Raw genomic sequence first — 18896 nt, forward strand, 5'->3', positions numbered from 1 at the left:
TTACATTTAAAAAAAATGTGAAGTCACATTTTTAGCAGAGGTTAGGGATGACATTGGGAATTTAGGACCGTGGGACAACAATGTATTTTATAAAATAAAAAGATTGCAACTCTCATTCAGATGATGAAATGCAAATGTGAGGAGATGAAAATTGAACTTTTATTGGAACATTGTAGATTACAGTTCAATATGACAGTACTGTTGAAAATTATGGATGGTGCTACGTATTAAATAGGAATCAATCTGTTTTGAGTTGTTGAAGGTTCTGTTGTTCAGGATTATCATGGTTTATCATTTCCTAATTTTTCTTAGATCTTTCCAATTGTAAGGAAACATTTTCTTCATGTTATATATCATTCACCTGAATGGCTTAATTATGAGCTTATTAAAACTGTCCTTAACTGTAATTTCACCAACCATACGTAGTTCAGGCATAATCTAATTAAACAGTAGGAAAGGACATAAAGGACTGAATGGTCTAATGCTAACTGTGTCCATTATTAATTCCAGTACAATAAGCTTTAGCTTGTGATTTTAGGCTTCTTTTTAGAATGCAATTGAGATATAAATGTTAAAGATGCAAAAGATTTAGAATTTTGAATTGTTTTAAAACATTTTACAATACATATTGTATACATTATACATCATGCGCCAATTAAATAAAAAACTTGTCTTTTTAGGCTGTGGCTCACCAGTTACCCATCAGACAAATTTCCTGTCAGTATTCTTCAGAATGGGGTCAAGATGACAAATGAACCTCCAAAGGGACTCAGGGCAAATATGCTTCGTTCATATCTCAATGATCCAATCTCGGATGCTACTTTCTTCAATAGCTGTGACAAACCTGAAATCTGGGAAAAACTTCTATTTGGGCTTTGCTTTTTCCATGCTCTAGTACAAGAAAGGAGGAATTTTGGTCCTTTAGGTGAGCCTCCCATCAGTAAATTAAAACAATATTTACAGAGGATATATTCTAATGTATTTATGACAAATGTACCTTTGCACATGATAGATCGATTTAACATATTCCAGGTTCTAAATTGTGCTTTTTTGCGTAACTTCCAGTCTGGAAGTAAAAAAAAGTTAGGATTTATTGGTTTTAAGCATGTAAATGTTTAGGAAGGACTATGAATACAGATTGATATTTTGTTGCTTTGCAACAATTTTTTAACAGGTTGGAATATCCCTTACGAATTTAATGAGTCTGATCTGAGAATAAGTACAAGACAGATCCAGATGTTTCTGAATGAATATGAGGAGGTACCACTGGAAGCTTTAACATACTTAACAGGTAAAGGTTATACCAGATGATTCAGTTTGTTTACCGATAGTAATTAATTTAAAATTTATTTTAAATCAATTAATAAAGGTGGTGATGTTATTGTCATTCTACAAATTTCATCAGATTTTGTGCATTTCTTTATTCTTAAAGGTGAATGTAACTATGGTGGTAGAGTTACAGATGACAAAGACAGGCGTTTGCTTTTGTCTCTCTTATCCATTATATACAACAAGGACCTAATATACCAAGACAAATATCAGCTTGCACCTGGTGAGATTTACTATGTCCCACCACATGGTCCTTATCAGGTAAGCAATTATTTATTCAAACTTGAGACAAACACTTTTCTTAAATATGCACCATAATTCTATTATGCAATATTCCTTTCCTTTCTTTGGAGAGGGTGCAAGAAAGGTTTACCAGGATGTTGTCTAGATTGGTGTATATTAGCTGTAAGGAGACGTTGGACAAACTTCAATTGTTTTCGTTAGGGGATTGGAGGCTGAGGGACAACCCGATATAAGTATGTATATAAAATTATGAAAGGTACAGATATGGTGGGTATTGAGAGTCTTTATCTCAGGGTGGAGATGTCAAATACTAGAGGCATAGGTTTAAGGTGAGAGGGAGTAAGTTAATCAGTGGTTGTGAGTTTAGATGCCACTGTAGAGACTTGAACACAAAATTTAGTGCAGTGTTGAGGGAGAGCTTCACTGTCAGAGTTGCTTACACTTGGATGAGATATCAATCTGATGTCTATTTTCCTTCCTCTGGTGCATGTAAAAAATCCCATGGTGGCACAGTGGTTAGCATTCCTGTCTTACAGTGCCAGGGACCAAGGTTCACTTTCAGTCTTGGGTGACTGTCTGTATGGACAAAGTTAAATATCACACAACACCAGGTTATAGCCTAACAGGTTTATTTGGAAGCACAAGCTTTTGGAGTGCTGCTCCTTTGTCAGGTAGCTGGTGGAACAGGATAGATAGGACACAGAATCTACAGCAAAAGATCATAGTGTCATTCAACTGATGTAATATGTTGAACAAACCTAGATTACTGTTAAGTCTTTCATCTTTTAGAATGGGTTGCAGATTTCAATTCATTAATATGTAAATCCCAGAACTTATTTCAAGTCACAGTCACGAGATAACTTAAGGTTTTAACAAAAAATGGTTACATCTCAGCTCAGACAATGCATTAAAGGAGTGAGGTTAGAGTCTGTATATATTCCAATCTTGAGTCAGACTGGTTCTATTTCCAAACTAGGAATTTATAAAATGTCACATGGATTGACTGCCTACAGATTATGTGTGATTATGTTGAAGAGAGTGAAAAACTATTTCAGTGGTCATTTAAATATTCATGACGACAATGTCACTAAAGTAAAATTTGTCTCATTAGCACTTTGTGGAATTTACTAATGCACAAATTGGCTGCCATGTTTTTAACAACAGTGACTAGTTTAAAAATACAGTACTCCATTGGCTATTAATTGCTTCGGGAGATCCTGAGGTTGTCAAATGTGCTTTATAAATGTCATTTTTATTATTTTCTCCAAAGGAGGTGAGATGAAGATTGGTTTCAGTTATCTCAAGGCTGTGAAGTTAACTTTTATCCCTAAACACACGTAGCAGCCCAGATGTTGTGAATGAGGTTGGTTTAGTTCAGTTGGCTGAATGGCTAGTTTGCCATGCATAATATTACCAACAATGTGGGCTCACTTCCTGTTCCAGCTGAGGTCCCATCTTCTTAATCTCACCTGGTCACAGGGTGACCTTCAGGTTAAACTCTCCAACAGTTCTCTCTCTCTCACATGAAAGAGTGGACTATCTACAGGTCAGGCAGTGAAAGGGGGTAAAGGACAGCATAGCGTTTTGATAATCACAAAGTGCATACTTACAGCCAATCAGTGTGAACATGTAATGATGTGATTGCATATTATAATCATATGCAAGTTTGAATATGATTGGATAATATAGCTACATATACTATCTTGGAATGTAAGTAGATGGAATACTATTGGATAGAGGTAAGAGTGTATAAACGTGAGACTAAGTATGTAAGTCAGTTCGCTGAGCTGAAAGGTTTGTTTTCAAACATTTCATCACCATGACTAGGTAACATCATCAGTGAGAGTCTCTGGTGAAGCATTGGTGGTACGTCCCGCCTCTCTATTTATAGATACATATTTATCATCAACCTGAGCTACAAATCTGCTCAAAAAATGCTAAAAGTATGACTGTTTAGCGGAAACTGTTATCTGGTTAAATAGTATAAAACCATTGTCTTGCAGCAAATTGAAGCATCGTACAGTACCTTTGATCCCTCAGATACATGCATGAATAAACACTTAGGCAAAGAAACCCAAGTCTCATTTAGTTTTTAAGGAATCAAGAGGTTAAAAACTTTCTTTCAGTGAGGTAGCTTTTAGAAATAATAAATCAGGACAAAATTAAGTCACTTGGGGAAAAAGCAGTTTAAGGAATGCGAGAATGGATTTAGAACATTGAAAAATACAGCGCAGTACAGACCCTTTGGCCCTCGATGTTGCGCCGATCCAAGCCCACCTAACCTACACTAGCCCACTATCCTCCATATGCCTATCCAATGCCCGTTTAAATGCCCATAAAGAGGGAGAGTCCACCACTGCTACTGGCAGGGCATTCCATGAACTCACGACTCGCTGAGTAAAGAATCTACCCCTAACATCTGTCCTATACCTACCACCCCTTAATTTAAAGCTATGCCCCCTCGTAATAGCTGACACTATACGTGGAAAAAGGTTCTCATGGTCAACCCTATCTAAACCCCTAATCATCTTGTACACCTCTATCAAGTCACCCCTAAACCTTCTTTTCTCCAATGAAAACAGCCCCAAGTGCCTCAGCCTTTCCTCATACGATCTTCCTACCATACCAGGCAACATCCTGGTAAACCTCCTCTGCATCCGTTCCAGTGCCTCCACATCCTTCCTATAGTATGGCGACCAAAACTGTACACAATACTCCAGATAAGGCCGCACCAGAGTCTTATACAACTGCAACATGACCTCAGGACTCTGGAACTCAATTCCTCTACCAATAAAAGCCAGTACGCCATATGCCTTCTTCACTGCACTATTTACCTGGATGGCAACTTTCAGAGATCTGAGTATCTGGACACCAAGATCCCTCTGCTCATCCACACTACCAAGTATCCGACTATTAGCCCAGTACCCCATCTTCTTGTTACTCTTACCAAAGTGAATCACTTCACACTTACCTACATTGAACTCCATTTGCCACCTTTCTGCCCAGCTCTGCAGCTTATCGATATCCCGCTGTAACCTGCCACATCCTTCCTCAATGTCAACAACTCCACTGACTTTCGTATCATCCGCAAACTTGCTCACACAACCTCCTAGCCCCTCCTCCAGGTCATTTATAAAAATGACAAACAGCAATGGTCCCAAAACAGATCCTTGCAGAACACCGCTAGTAACTGCACTCCAAGAACGACCTTTACCATCAACTACTACCCTCTGTCGTCTTCCAGCCAGCCAATTCCTAATCCAAACCTCCAACTCACCCTCAATGCCATACCTCTGTATTTTTTGCAGGAGCCTACCATGGGGAACCTTATCAAATGCCTAAAATCCATATACACCACATCTACCGCTTTACCCTCATCCACCTCCTTAGTCACCTTCTCAAAGAATTCAATAAGGTTTGTGAGGCACGACCTCCCTTCACAAAACCATGCTGACTATCCTTGATCACATTATTCTTATCCAGATGTTCATAAATCCTATCCCTTACAATTCTCTCCAAGACTTTGCCCACAACAGAAGTGAGACTCACCAGCCTATAGTTACTAGGGTTATCCCTACTCCCCTTCTTGAACAAGGGAACCACATTTGCTATCCTCCAGTCTTTTGGCACTATTCCTGTAGACAATGAGGACATAAAAATCAAGGCCAATGGCTCTGCAATCTCCTCTCTTGCTTCCCAGAGAATCCTAGGATAAATGCCATCAGGCCCAGGGGACTTATCTATTTTCACCCTTTCCAGAATTTCCAACACCTCTTCCTTACATACCTCAAAGCCATCCATTCTAATTAATTGACTCAGTATTCACATCGGCAATAATGTCCTGTTCCTGAGTGAATACTGACGAAAAGTATTCATTCAGTGTCTCCCCAATCTCTTCAGCCTCCACAAGCAACTTCCAGAAACTACTATCCTTGACTGGACCTATTCCTACCCTAGTCATTCTTTTATTCCTGATATACCTATAGAAAGCCTTTGGGTTTTCCCTAATCCTTCCAACTAAGGACTTTTCATGTCCCCTCCTTGCTGCTCTTAGCTCTCTCTTCAGATCCTTCGTGGCTACCTTATAACTCTCAATCGCCCCAATTGAACCTTCACGCCTCATCTTTACATAGGCCGCCCTCTTTCCTTTAACAAGGGATTCCAATTCCTTATTAAACCACGGCTGCCTCACACGACCCTTTCCTCCCTGCCTGACAGGTACATACTTATCAAGGACACTCAATAGTTGCTCCTTGAACAAGCTCCACATATCAATAGCGCCCTTCCCTTGAAGCCTACTTTTCCAAGCCACTCATCCTAATTTCCCTGCCCCCAGCTATAACTCTTGCCCTGCAGTGCACACTTATCCCTCTCCATCACTAGAGTAAAAGTCACCGAATTGTGGTCACTGTCCCCAAAGTGCTCACCTACCTCCAATTCTAACACCTGGCCTGGTTCGTTACCCAGAACCAAATCCAGTATGGCCTCACCTCTTGTTGGCCTGTCTACATATTGTGTCAGGAAACCCTCCTGCACACATTGGACAAACACCGACCCATCTAAAGAACTCGAGCTATAGCTTTCCCAGTCAATATCTGGAAAGTTAAAGTCCCCCATAACAACCACCCTATTACTTTCACTCTTCTCCTGAATCATCCTCGCAATCCTTTCTTCTACATCTGTAGGACTATTAGGAGGCCTGTAGAAAACTCCTAACAGGGTGACCTCACCTTTCCTATTTCTAACCTCAGCCCAAACTACCTCAGATGGTGAGTCTTCATCCATCGTCCTTTCCACCGCTGTAATACTATCTTTGACAAGCAATACCACACCTCCCCCTCTTTTATCCCCACCTCTGACCCAACTAAAACATTTAAACCCTGGAACCTGCAACAGCCAATCCTGTCCCTGTTCTACCCATGTCTCTGTAATAGCCACAACATCGAAATCCCAGGTACCAACCCACGCTGCAAGTTCACCTACCTTATTTCGTATACTTCTTGCATTGAAGTATACACACTTCAAGCCACTTTCCTGTTTACAGGCACCCTCCTTTGAGATTGATGCCATGTTCCTAACCTCCCTACACGCCAGGTCCTGCACCCTAAAGCTACAGTCTACGTTCCCACGCCCCTGCAGTTAGTTTAAACCCCCCCAAAGAGCACTAGCAAACCTCCCCCCAAGGATACTGGTGCCCCTCAGGTTCAGGTGTAGAACATCCTGTTTATAGAGGTCCCACCTTCCCCAGAAAGAACCCCAGTTATCCAGATACCGGAATCCCTCCCTCCTGCACCATCCCTGTAGCCACGCATTTAACTGTTCTCTCTCCCTATTCCTCGACTCTCTATCACGTGGCACGGGTAACAAACCAGAGACAACAACTCTGTTTGTTCTAACTCTGAGCTTCCAACCTAGCTCCCTGAAAGCCTGCCTAACAGCCTCAGCCCTCTTCCTACCTATGTCGTTGGTGCCAACGTGGACCACAACTTCGGGCTGCTCCCCCTCCCCCTTAAGGACCCAGAAAACACGATCAGAGATGTCAGGTACCCTTGCACCTGGGAGACAACATACCAAACGTGAGTCTCTCTCACCCCCACAAAACTGCCTATCTGTGCCCCGAACTATCGAGTCCCCAATAACTATTGCTCTGCTCTTCTCCACCCTTCCCTTCTGAGCAACGGGGACAGGCTCCGTGCCAGAGGCCTGAACCCCATTGCTTACCCCTGGTAAGTCATCCCCCTCACAAGTATCCAAAACGGTATACTTGTTCTTGAGGGGAACGGCTGCAGGGGGTCCCTGCACTGGCTGCTTCCTCCCAGTCCCCCTCACTGTCACCCATCTGTCTGCAATCTTTGGAGTTACTACTTCCCTAAAGCTCCGATCTATGACCCCCTCTGCCTCCCGAATGATCCTAAGTTCATCCAACTCCAGCTCCAGTTCCCTAACATGGTCTTGGAGGAGCTGGAGATGGGTGCACTTCCTGCAAGTGTAATCAGCAGGGACGACCATGACATCCCTCACCTCAAACATGTTGCAAGAGGAACATTGCACTGCCTTCACTGCCATCCCTCTAAAAGTAACCTTTTTAAAAAAAAAACTAGGTCTAAAGAATAGAACAAGCAAAATGCAGCACTTACCTACTTACCACAACGGGTCTTATTATTAGGTTAGAGGAGGAGGGTGGGTGGGAGGAACTACCTCTGTAGTGCCTCGGGTTCCTCTCCTGCTCGCTTTTATAGGGAAAAAACCTACCCAGGTAAGCTTGCGCTACACCAGCTTCTGGGTCCGCTCTGCGTTTTTAAAAAACTTTCAAATTTAAACCATTAAACAAACATCACCGAGCCTTCAAGCAGCCACTGCCAAACAGCCCTTACCTGCTCTGCTGAGTGTATTATTTGTTAATAGTACATTGAGTTTAACTAACTTAAGTTTTTTGACATGTATGTCCAAAAGGCATTTAATGAAGAGCCTCACAAGGACTTGAGAACAAAGTTACAACTCAAGGAATGAAGGGGACTGTGGAAACACAGATACTGAATGACAGAAAACAAACAGTAATGGCAAAGTTCCTTTTTGGACTAGAGGAAGATTTATCAATGAGTTTCCCAGGGATAACTATTAGACCCCCGATCTTACTGATATATATTGATGATCTAGACTTTGGTGTTCAGGGCACAATTTCAATAATTATGTATGATGTGAAACTAAGAAGTACTTAGAACCATGAAGAATGGTCTAGAACTTCAAAAGGTTGGTGGAATGGGCAAATGGCAGATGAAATGTAATGAGAGAAGTGTGAAGTGAATAATTTTGATAGGAGAAATGCAGAAATAATAAAACAAAGGGAGAAAGCATGTACTGGCACTAGAGGGGGTGCAGAGGCAGTTGATTCCAGAATTGAGGGGGTTGGCTTATGAGGAGACATAGAATAGACTGAGATTATATTCACTGGGAGGGAGGATAGAAACATACAAAAAGGGAATAGATACTTAGACGTAGAGAGGATGTTTCCACTGGCAGATGAAACTAGGACAAGAGGGCATAACCTCAAAATTAAGAGGAGCAGATTTAGGACTTAATTGAGAAGGAATTTCTTCACCCAGACAGTTGGGAATTAATGGAATTTCCTGACCAGTGAAGTAGTTGATGCTACTTCAGTAAATGTTTTTGAAGCTAAGGTAGTTTTTTTTTTAACAATAAAGGAATTAAGTGTTATGGTGAGACAGGGGGTAGGTGGAGCTGAGGCCACGAAAGGATCAGCCATGGTCTTATTGAATGGCAGAGCAGGGTCAAAGATGGCCTACTCCTGCTCCGAGTTCTTATGAGCTTCTAAAGGGTGTGGAAGAAATAACAGTTTAGATTAGATTACTTACAGTGTGGAAACAGGCCCTTCGGCCCAACAAGTCCACACCGCCCCGCCAAAGCGTAACCCACCCATACCCCTACATCTACATTTACCCATTACCTAACACTATGGGCAATTTAGCATGGCCAATTCACCTGGCCTGCACATCTTTGGACTGTGGGAGGAAACCGGAGCACCCGGAGGAAACCCACGCAGACACGGGGAGAACGTGCAAACTCCACACAGTCAGTCGCCTGAGGCGGGAATTGAACCCGGATCTCTTGAATATATGTGGATATATATGTTCATAAATCATTGAAGGATAGGGTGAGAGCTTATTTAATAAAAAGTTACATTACTCCTAAGAAAAACACTGGTTCGGCCTCAACAGGCGCATTGCAACATTGCAAGTGTAGAAAGTGTGAAGACATTAGTGAGAGTTCCAGGGATGAGGAACTTCAGTCACACAGGCAGTTTGGAGAATCATGCATTGTCCCTCTGCAGAAGCTTGAAAAAATTAATCAAGTTACTAAAACTCACAAGAGGTCTGAACAGTGTAGATATGAAGAGACTGCCACCATTGGTGGAATAATCAAGAAACAGTGGGTACTGATTTAAGATAACTAGCAGAGGTAGCAATGGAGACATGAGGAAAAACGTTTCCACACAGTGAGTGGTTAGGGCCTTGATCGCATTCTCAGAATGTGTAGTGGAACAGGGTCAGATGGGACTTTCAAAAGAGATTTGGAAAAGGAAGAAAATTGCAGGACTACAGGGGAAAAAATGGGGGAGTAATACTCAGTGAATTGTTACTTCAGAAGGTCAGCACAAACAGTTTGGGCCGTATGACTTTCTTCAGTAACTACTGTATGAATTAGCAGCAATATTATCCAGTTGATCTATTACTTTTGATACTAAATCTACACTTAAAAGGGCAGTTTTAGTTATACATCAAAAGTGGAGAAACATGTAGATGAGTCCCACTCCACTTAGTTCTGATCCTAACTAGTGTCAGTATGAAGAAGCCCTAAAGGGGAGTAATATATGGAGGGGAAGTGAATTATAGATGGAAACATGAGTTCCACATGCACTTAATCAAAATATTCTCATTTTTTGAATTATCCTTATTTCCAATTTTCAGTCATATATTGACTACTTACGAACTCTACCAACTGTGGCCCATCCAGAGGTCTTTGGACTTCATGAAAATGCTGATATTACAAAGGATAACCAGGAGACTAATCAGCTTTTTGATGGGGTGTTGCTAACTCTTCCCAGACAGAGTGGCGGTGCTGGTAAATCACCTCAAGTAAGCTAATACAATTTTAAGATGCATTACTAAAGATTAAATACTTTAAACCTTCATTTTTATATTAAAATTACAAAAGCAGCAACTTTAAATGTTTTTAAAGTTTTAAAATACATTTGAAAACTGTTTACAGTAAAATATCTTTAAAAGCCAGTTATTAGTTTGGAAAATGAACAGTGTAAAAGTTTGAATTTAGGGATCAATTACACTTTTTTTGTTTTGGATAGCAATTCTGAGTTGTCAATGTTATTCCATGATTTCCTTTGTAAGGCCATTGAGAAATGCTGCATGCTTTGAATCATGCAGCATTATATCATTTTAAGAATAATGTCTATTAATTAATTGGTAAAAATACAAAAAGGTTTATCCTGAAAAGAAATTCAACTTCTGTGCAACAGAGTGTCTGGGGGTCTATAGGTAAAATAATCACCTTAGGTGCAAAATAAGTTATTACAACATGACAAGTTAATTTGGCCTAAATGGTTTGCATAACATTTACTGTTGACATGATAGATATTCCTATTCCCATGTATCTGATATGTTCCCATATCTATGTCATATTTCCTTTGATCCACTTATTCAATCTAATCTTGAATGCTGGCAAGGGTGTGAATTTGGCAGGTTTTGATCATGTTCACTGTTATTAACCCTCTCAAGTCTGACTGCAATTTAAAAGTTTAGTACAAGCACAAATTAATATGGAAGTCCTGAAGGTGCAGTCTGCCATCCCTTTGCCAGAGGCGGTGTTGTAGGCAACCAGAACAGTTGTCCCAGAACCATCTGATTTGGAAAGAACTCAGTTTTTCCTATTCTCATGTTTTAGAAAAAAAAATTACATTTATCTCCTCCACCCCACTTTTGTTCTTCAAGAATAATTTAGCCAATGCTGCTGCTTCACTGTTACAGTAATTAAACCTTGTTCAATGAGATGTAATTGGATTTTTAGCTGTGATCTAAGCGACCATTTTTTCATAATTAAAATGCATTTAAAAATATATTTCAACTTCTACATTATTCCAACGCATATTTTCAAGTAGTTAACTTCTGATAATCTTTTTTAAAAATGATTTATTGTGCTTTTAATTACTTAATTGCCTGCCAAAAATAATTCTTCATTGTGATTGGCCAGCTTGATGCTTGGCATCCCCATGAAAGAATCCTATAATCAACTGCAGAAAAAGTAAACTGCTCACCACACAGAGATCACTAGTTCTCTTGGTGAATCTGTTTAAGGTCAGTGAGTGCATTTGCTTTGCTATTGATTACAAAACTAGAATTATGGTTTCTGTCCCAGACACTCACCCCTGTAGTTGAATTCCACATCTTTATGGTTTCTGTGGTAACAAAGATTCTCTTGCTCACTGTTCTGAATGACCCGTATTTAACCTTATGTTCTTCATGCCTCTTTGATTGAGACCCCTTTACTAGTGGAAACCATTTCCTTCCATCTATCTTATCCAATTGGTTCTTATAATTGCTCGATAACATCTTGTTCTCGAGTAAAGAAATCTTCTAAAGCCTTAGTATAGATAGTCATCTTGTAGTACAGAGCTTGGGTATTGGTAGAAAAAGACATTTATGTCAAGAACTTCTACCTTGTAATCATCAAAACAATTCACAAGAAATACTAAATGGAAAATAACATTTATACTGTATGAGAATTCTGATTGGTTGGCAAGTGGACTGAGATAAGTGCAAGTGTTGCCATGGAAAATGCAATAGTTAACGACGACTGAGGATTAATGGCTAACCTTTGATTAAATGGCTAAATCATTGCCTTGGGAAATGATCCAGAGAATGGGGTTATCTATTTTGTTGCATTGAAACAAGCAATGTATGTTCACGTTTCTGCCTGCAAAGAACAGGGCCCAAAGTAATTATGTAGTTACCAGCACTGACAAGTGTGCCATACAAAGCCTGAAAATCTAGTATTCCAACAGCTTGCCGGTCTCATCTAGGCTGCATCTTCAGGGTACTCCATCATTCCTTAATCAACTTTCCCCAAGCTCAGGAGCTGTTAACTGAACAGTGATGAACTTGGTCTTAATTTTATGTTTAAAAATATTATGTCTGACTTCTGTCATTGATATAGGTGTCACGGTGGGGTGACTTATATAAAAATATTCACTGTATTTTTCATGTAAAAGTACATGTGATAATAAATATCTATTGTAAATTTTGGCTGTTCCTTATACATTCAGGATTATGTAGCAAATGTTGTCTAGTTGCAGAATCAAATCTAATATCCCACACTGTTTTACAGTTGATACCTTTCTTGATACGAACATAGGGGAGCTACCTACCGGATTTTAGGACATACAGCCCTCACATCCAACATCACACTGGCACGGAAATTCATATACCAATTATTCAATGTGACACTTTTGGCCTGTTCATGGTTTTGCACAATATATGGAGAAATAATTGACCTTATGGTATTATTATTATTAATCTACAGATAGAAGTAACATTCTGGGGACTTGGGTTCAAATCTCACTGTTGCAATTGAATCAGAATTCAAAATGTCTTGAATTAAAAATCTAATGATGTCTGTGTAATCACTCAATTGTTGGAAAAAAAAAACTATCTCCTTCACTAAGGAAATCTTCCATTATTATCTGGTTTGGCCTTCATGACATTGCAGACCCACAACAATATGTCTGACTTTTACCTGCCCTCTGGAACAAATATGGATGGACAATAATTGCTGGACCACCCAGCGATCCCACATCCTGTGAACGAATGGAAAAAAAAATCTCATGCGGGTAACCATTGTTCTACTGGATGCCTTTTTGCCCCTAGTTCAGCAAAGGCTTTCAGGGTGAACAAAGAGCAGTATAGGCTGCCTAAGGCACACAATCTTGAAAAACTGGGAAAAACCACACATTACACCTTTTGCAAAACAAATGCATAATTGAGGCAACTAATGTCTGCTCCATCTGTTATAGGCTAGGCCTGACCACTCAAAACATTCTTAAACAGGAAGCCCAGACCATAACTTTACAATTTGTTTCAGTAAGTGTACAGTGAAAATTACCAGGAGTGAGGTAGCTAGGTTGACTATCAGGTTTTAAAACATACAAACGTTTATTCACAAGATTACACAAAGAACAGAATAAAGAACCCTTACAGAACTCATTCTATCCAAACTAGACTTAATTATGCTGTTCCGAATACACACAACAGTTCCAATAAGCAAACCCCCTTAGAAACCAGTATAAATTATTGAACAGATGCTTACAGTTTGGAGTTAGAAGGGCAGAGAGATTGTTTCCGCATGGTTCAACAGTCCCAATCAGCTCTGGACTGAACTAAACTGCTCAGCTAGAAAGCTGACCACTCCCCTTACATTCTACAGGTCACTTCTAAAACATGACCACTTTGGCCTGAAGTCTCATCTGTTTATATATAAACAAAAGGCCTCTCAAAACCCTTTTCATCTCTGTATCAGTCTGACTGGACCCCAGCCTGGTTTATTACCCCTCTGAAAAAAATCAAGGACAGAATAGCCTTGTGCCAAGGAACAGCTTTTATAATAAAAAAGGGACTAGCTTTGTGACACATCCCTACGGCAATGCCTTAGCCAATCAGAATGTACCTACCTATGCATTTCAATGTCTATAATGGACCAACAAATCAGTTTTCTCTTCTCATGCTGTAAAAATTAGTGTCCCCTTTTCTCAAGTCTGTTTCATGTGCCTTAATTCTGATGAGTGCAAGACAAAAGCCTCAATATCTTGTTTTCTTTTGGTGAAGTTCAAAAATAGTTTTTAAAAAACTGTTAGTTACATTGAGTGAAATCAGAAAAACTTCTTTTCATGAATCTGTATAATAATTTCAGGAGGTTGTTGAAGACTTGGCTGCAGACATCATGTCCAAACTACCTGATGACTTTAATTTGGAAGACGTGATGGTAAAATATCCAGTAGTGTATGAGGAGTCGATGAATACAGTCCTCAGACAAGAACTTATCAGATTCAACAGGTGTGCAACAAAATATGTTTTCTGTATAACAAAACTACATTCAGGAGAGGTTCAATCTGAAACTTAATACAGTACTAATTAAAGATTGAAATCAAGGTACAGCCATTCCTTACGAGTAAAGAATCCTCACCAACCCAAACAACCTTTTAGAGGTTCTATGGTAATCAGAGCAATTTGATTCACATTTATCCTTTATATGCACTCCACAATACAAACATATAGAAATAATCTGAGTTAAAGTTACCAGTTCAAAAATTACAGATGAGCTGTTCAGAACATAGGCTATTTGTGGAATTTTAATGCAATGGGAAATCACACTAGGGAATTAATTCATTAGTAACAGCAGTGGCCATTATAAATATTAGATGCTGATTTGTTTTCTGAGTGTAGAGTTCAAAAATCAGAGAAATTTACATTTGTCAAAGAGTGGTTAGCCTGGCCAACCACTCACTTGCAGATAAGTGATTACACAGGAAATGGAGGGGACATATTCTAGAACAAATAAGGCTGTGAACATCCTGGTGAGATCTACAGAAGCAGTCATAAACCTCTTGGCTCAACATAGAAGCTTTTGAGATTATTAACTTTCATTATAGATAATGGCTTTTTCCTCAATGGTGGTGGTTAGGAGCTTTTAATTAGGCAAGAGAAAAGGATCCCACCACCTTGTCACTTCCATCCAGATTAAGTCAATGATGGAAAGTATCATGGACGGCCTCCCTGTCCTGTTGCTAATTAATATCCATTTTAATGTCTGATGCCACTGTCGTTTGATTTACCCAAAAGCAGGAGTGACAGCTGGTGTGCAGAGAAAATAAACAAACACAAACAAATTTGCTTGAGTGCTTCTGGGAGAGGGGAAGGGCACTCTGTTCATGACTGAAAGATGTGAAATTGGCAAGTGGAGTGTGGTTTGCCAAGACCAACACATCCATGTTGCTGCTGACTTCCTGCCTGTAAATCCCACCTTGATGTCTCCTTCATATGGCCTGGGTAGTTGAGGATCTTGGAGCATTGGGTGGACATTGTAAAAGCAGCAATCATGACTTCCATTGCCAATCAAAAAGTATTTAGTCTTTGGTATTTAGTATTTAGACAGTGGTTTACAGTCAGCTGGACTTCCATCTTTGGTGTTTTCAGTTAAATGCATCAGTGGCATGTGATAGACCTTCCCAAAGACAAGACACAGCTTGTGCTTCCCAGACAGCAGGTGGAACTGCTCCACATCCCCCCTCCCAGCACCCCCCACCATCTTCATACGGAAATATAAATTAACATGGATGCAAGTGTCTCTGCCTTGCGTGCTATTTGAATTAATCTATAACCAATGTACTCTTAAGAGTTTTTAACTGTGCTGATTGAGGGGAGTAACTTCAAGGATATTACGCTACGGTTGGCAGAGGCAAGAGAAATACTGACTTTGAAAGAGGATTTTTCTTCTGTTATCTTGAGGAATATTGTTCCTCAGGTAGAAAGGAAAGTGAGAAGATCCATTACACCATCCTCTTCAATTTGTCCAAATATTTCCCGAGAATGGTGATGAGATGCAGCATCTGAAATGGATATAAAGAAATTTGGAAAATTTTGTTAAGAACGGATTCTGTTATGAATGGTTTAATGAGAATACACCAAATTTTTAATGACATTTATGAAAACATTCTACATACTACTATAACTTCTCTTTCAGACTCACTCAAGTTGTACGCAGCAGTCTCATAAACATACGGAAGGCCATTAAGGGACTTGTGGTAATGTCTGCTGAACTCGAGAATGTGTTTGATAGCATGCTGGTGGGAAAAGTTCCATCCATGTGGGCAGCCAAATCCTATCCATCTCTGAAACCCCTTGGCAGTTACGTGGTAGATCTTCTTGTGAGGTTACATTTTTTCCAGGTACCATATATTTATTAAACCTATAGCACAATGTCGTGAATGAGCGAAGACTTCTACCTTTATATGGAGTTGAGCTGTAATAATTGTTTTATATTGCTGGCTATCTTAAGAGAAAACACGATCATAAATATGGATTCATTACAAGTTGTCTACATGCTAGAATATTTTAAGATAAATTTATTATCTGTTGTTGGCCAAATTTGATGATTCAAATATGACTTCAACATTGCTAGAATATCGTTCTGAAGGAATCAAATGAATTGTTATCGGTGTTTCTCTTTTTAAAATGCTGCCAGATCTGCTGAGTGTCTCTAACATTGTTTGTTTCAGACTTCCAGTATGTGCAGTGATTTTATTTTATTCACTAGAATATAGTTATACATTGTTCCTTTGTTGTGCACAAATAATTTTCATAAAATTGAATATTAATTGTAATCCTGGAACCATATTGAAAATTATGTTGCAGATTTGAGATAAGACAATCAAGAAATTACAAACTACTTTTTATCCATTGTGCATTTTAGAAGGAAAAAAGTCTTAAACTAGCCCATTTCAATCTGAAATATCATGAATTTCCAAAATCACTGGGAACTTTTGGCAAGAATAGAAATGGAGGGAATTGTCCTCATCAAGATCCTATTTGATTTTCTTTAGAAAGTTATTAATTTCAGGTCTTTGTTTTGGTTTCCATATATTTGTTTAAATTTATTCTGACAGTAAATAGTAATAATAGGAGGAGAACTGGATTGGAATAATTGCTGGAATGAAATGAGTGTAACTATTATTTGATGACAAAGAATTTTAGGAAGTGTACAGTTTCAGAATAAATTTTTGTTTAAGTATTGATGGGTTAGATTTTTGCCACGAATTGGTTTCAAATGTTGATCAATGTGCTGAACCAGTGACATTTAAAAATAAAGGATGGAATGTTTCCATTGTGCATAAAAGAGCATATGAGTAATAAGACATTAACTAATGGAAGTTGTTATTTGATATAAATGTGATAATACCACCAATTTATTAATGTCTTTCATAAACAGGAATGGATTAACAAAGGACCACCCAATGTATTTTGGTTATCTGGATTCTATTTTACTCAATCTTTTCTGACTGGTGTCTCTCAGAATTATGCAAGAAAATATACCATACCCATTGATCACATTGGGTTTGAATTTGAGGTAAGCACTGTTCTTGCTCTAGGCTTCTCCTTCCCTTTCCTTCTATATTTTTCCCTCAAATTATTTCTCCAAGATGGAATCCTTGCATGAATCACTTTCTATGATAAACTTAGGTAATACATACTAATAGGATATTTCATCCTTTAAATGTAAACTTGATCAAAACTGTAATCTTCACATCCCTCTTCAAAAAATGTTTTAAAGTATTCAGCAAACGTATTTTTCTTTGCATTCAAGTGTTCTTTTTCTTATGCAAGATTGTTATCCTTGGCATGTAGCCAAAATGGCTTAAGTTTTACAGAATCATATTACCTTAGACTTGTTTCTCTCACATTTTCTAGGTCATGAAAGAAGAAAATGACATGCACCAAAAGCCAAAAGATGGAGCTTATGTTAAGGGTCTGTTTTTAGAAGGTGCTCGCTGGGATAGAGAAAATATGGTCATTGGGGAGTCATTACCTAAAATTTTATTTGATTCCATGCCCATTATCTGGCTTAAACCAGGAGTGAGTGCAACATTTCTGCATCAGAATGTCTATTTCTGTCCAGTGTACAAAACCAGTGCACGCAGAGGTACCTTATCCACAACTGGCCATTCAACAAATTATGTACTTTCAATAGAGCTTTCTTCAGATAAAGCAGAACAGCATTGGATAAATCGTGGTGTGGCAGCTCTTTGCCAGTTGGATGATTAAAAGGAGAATTGATCAGGTATATTCACCTTGAAAACTGGAAAGTAGAAGTAAATATTATTATGTCAGAAAGCATCTTTTGTACACTATTCATTACTCTGATATATAAAGTCATGATAATGAAATAAAATGATTTGTGTTTGACAAAAATCACGAGTCAGAGATGAATGAGTTACAACACCATCCCGTCCTGTACTTTCCCTTCCCTTCTTTGGCTGGAGAAGCTATGTTGCTTCTCTCTGGGAAGCAATCAGACAATTATCTGGACAGCTTCAAGTTTCCCACATGTTCTAATCCAAAAACCAAACCTAATCAGAGAGCAGTTAATGAATCAGAGGTCAGCAGATTTTCATCATGGCAGCAACTGCTACAGTCACACTTGAAGCCTTCAGCTCCTAACAGCATTGTGGGGACTTTGACGCTTGGACTTCAACATTAAGATCCACTGTCTCAAGGGCTACCAGGGACATGAATAAATGCTGGCATTGCCAATGGTGCTCATGCCCTAAGAATGAATAAGGTTGAAGCACTGAGGGAAAAAAAAAGTCAAAGTACTACAACCTAGTGATAACACTGATTTTTGAGTGCACAAAATATGGAGCCTCAAGGAAACTGACCCAAAAGCAATATGCAAATCCTCAGTAACAGATTTGCTTTTCCACTGCACTATACTACTCACATACTACAGAGGCCCAAAAGTGCTCAGGCAAAATTGTAGTATAGCACAGGAAATTGTTCTTTAGTCAATGTATCAAAATGTTTCTTAGATATTCTTTAATCAATCTGTTCAGAGATGTTCTTACACACCTCTAACTTGAGCCTCCTAGCTCAGAGGAAGGATATTATCACTGTGCTACAAGAACCCTATGTGCTTTTGCATTGAAAATACTTTTCAACATTAAATAAATTAACTGAAAAATACTT

General features: G+C 39.0%; 1 protein-coding gene across 1 annotated transcript in view; it reads left to right on the top strand.

Annotated features, from left to right (window-relative positions):
* The window catches only part of dnah3 (dynein axonemal heavy chain 3), a 193852-nt gene extending 175877 nt beyond the window's left edge, over positions 1-17975 (top strand). The window contains exons 53-60 of the mRNA XM_072560097.1: positions 681-925; positions 1175-1291; positions 1433-1590; positions 10059-10226; positions 14068-14210; positions 15898-16102; positions 17143-17280; positions 17622-17975. Coding sequence (XP_072416198.1) covers positions 681-925; positions 1175-1291; positions 1433-1590; positions 10059-10226; positions 14068-14210; positions 15898-16102; positions 17143-17280; positions 17622-17975 — 1528 coding nt within the window. The remainder of the gene's footprint in view (positions 1-680; positions 926-1174; positions 1292-1432; positions 1591-10058; positions 10227-14067; positions 14211-15897; positions 16103-17142; positions 17281-17621) is intronic.
* The last annotated feature ends 921 nt before the right edge of the window (positions 17976-18896 follow it).

This window comes from Chiloscyllium punctatum, chromosome 40 (genome assembly GCF_047496795.1).
Source record: "Chiloscyllium punctatum isolate Juve2018m chromosome 40, sChiPun1.3, whole genome shotgun sequence".
Lineage (NCBI taxonomy): Eukaryota > Metazoa > Chordata > Chondrichthyes > Orectolobiformes > Hemiscylliidae > Chiloscyllium > Chiloscyllium punctatum.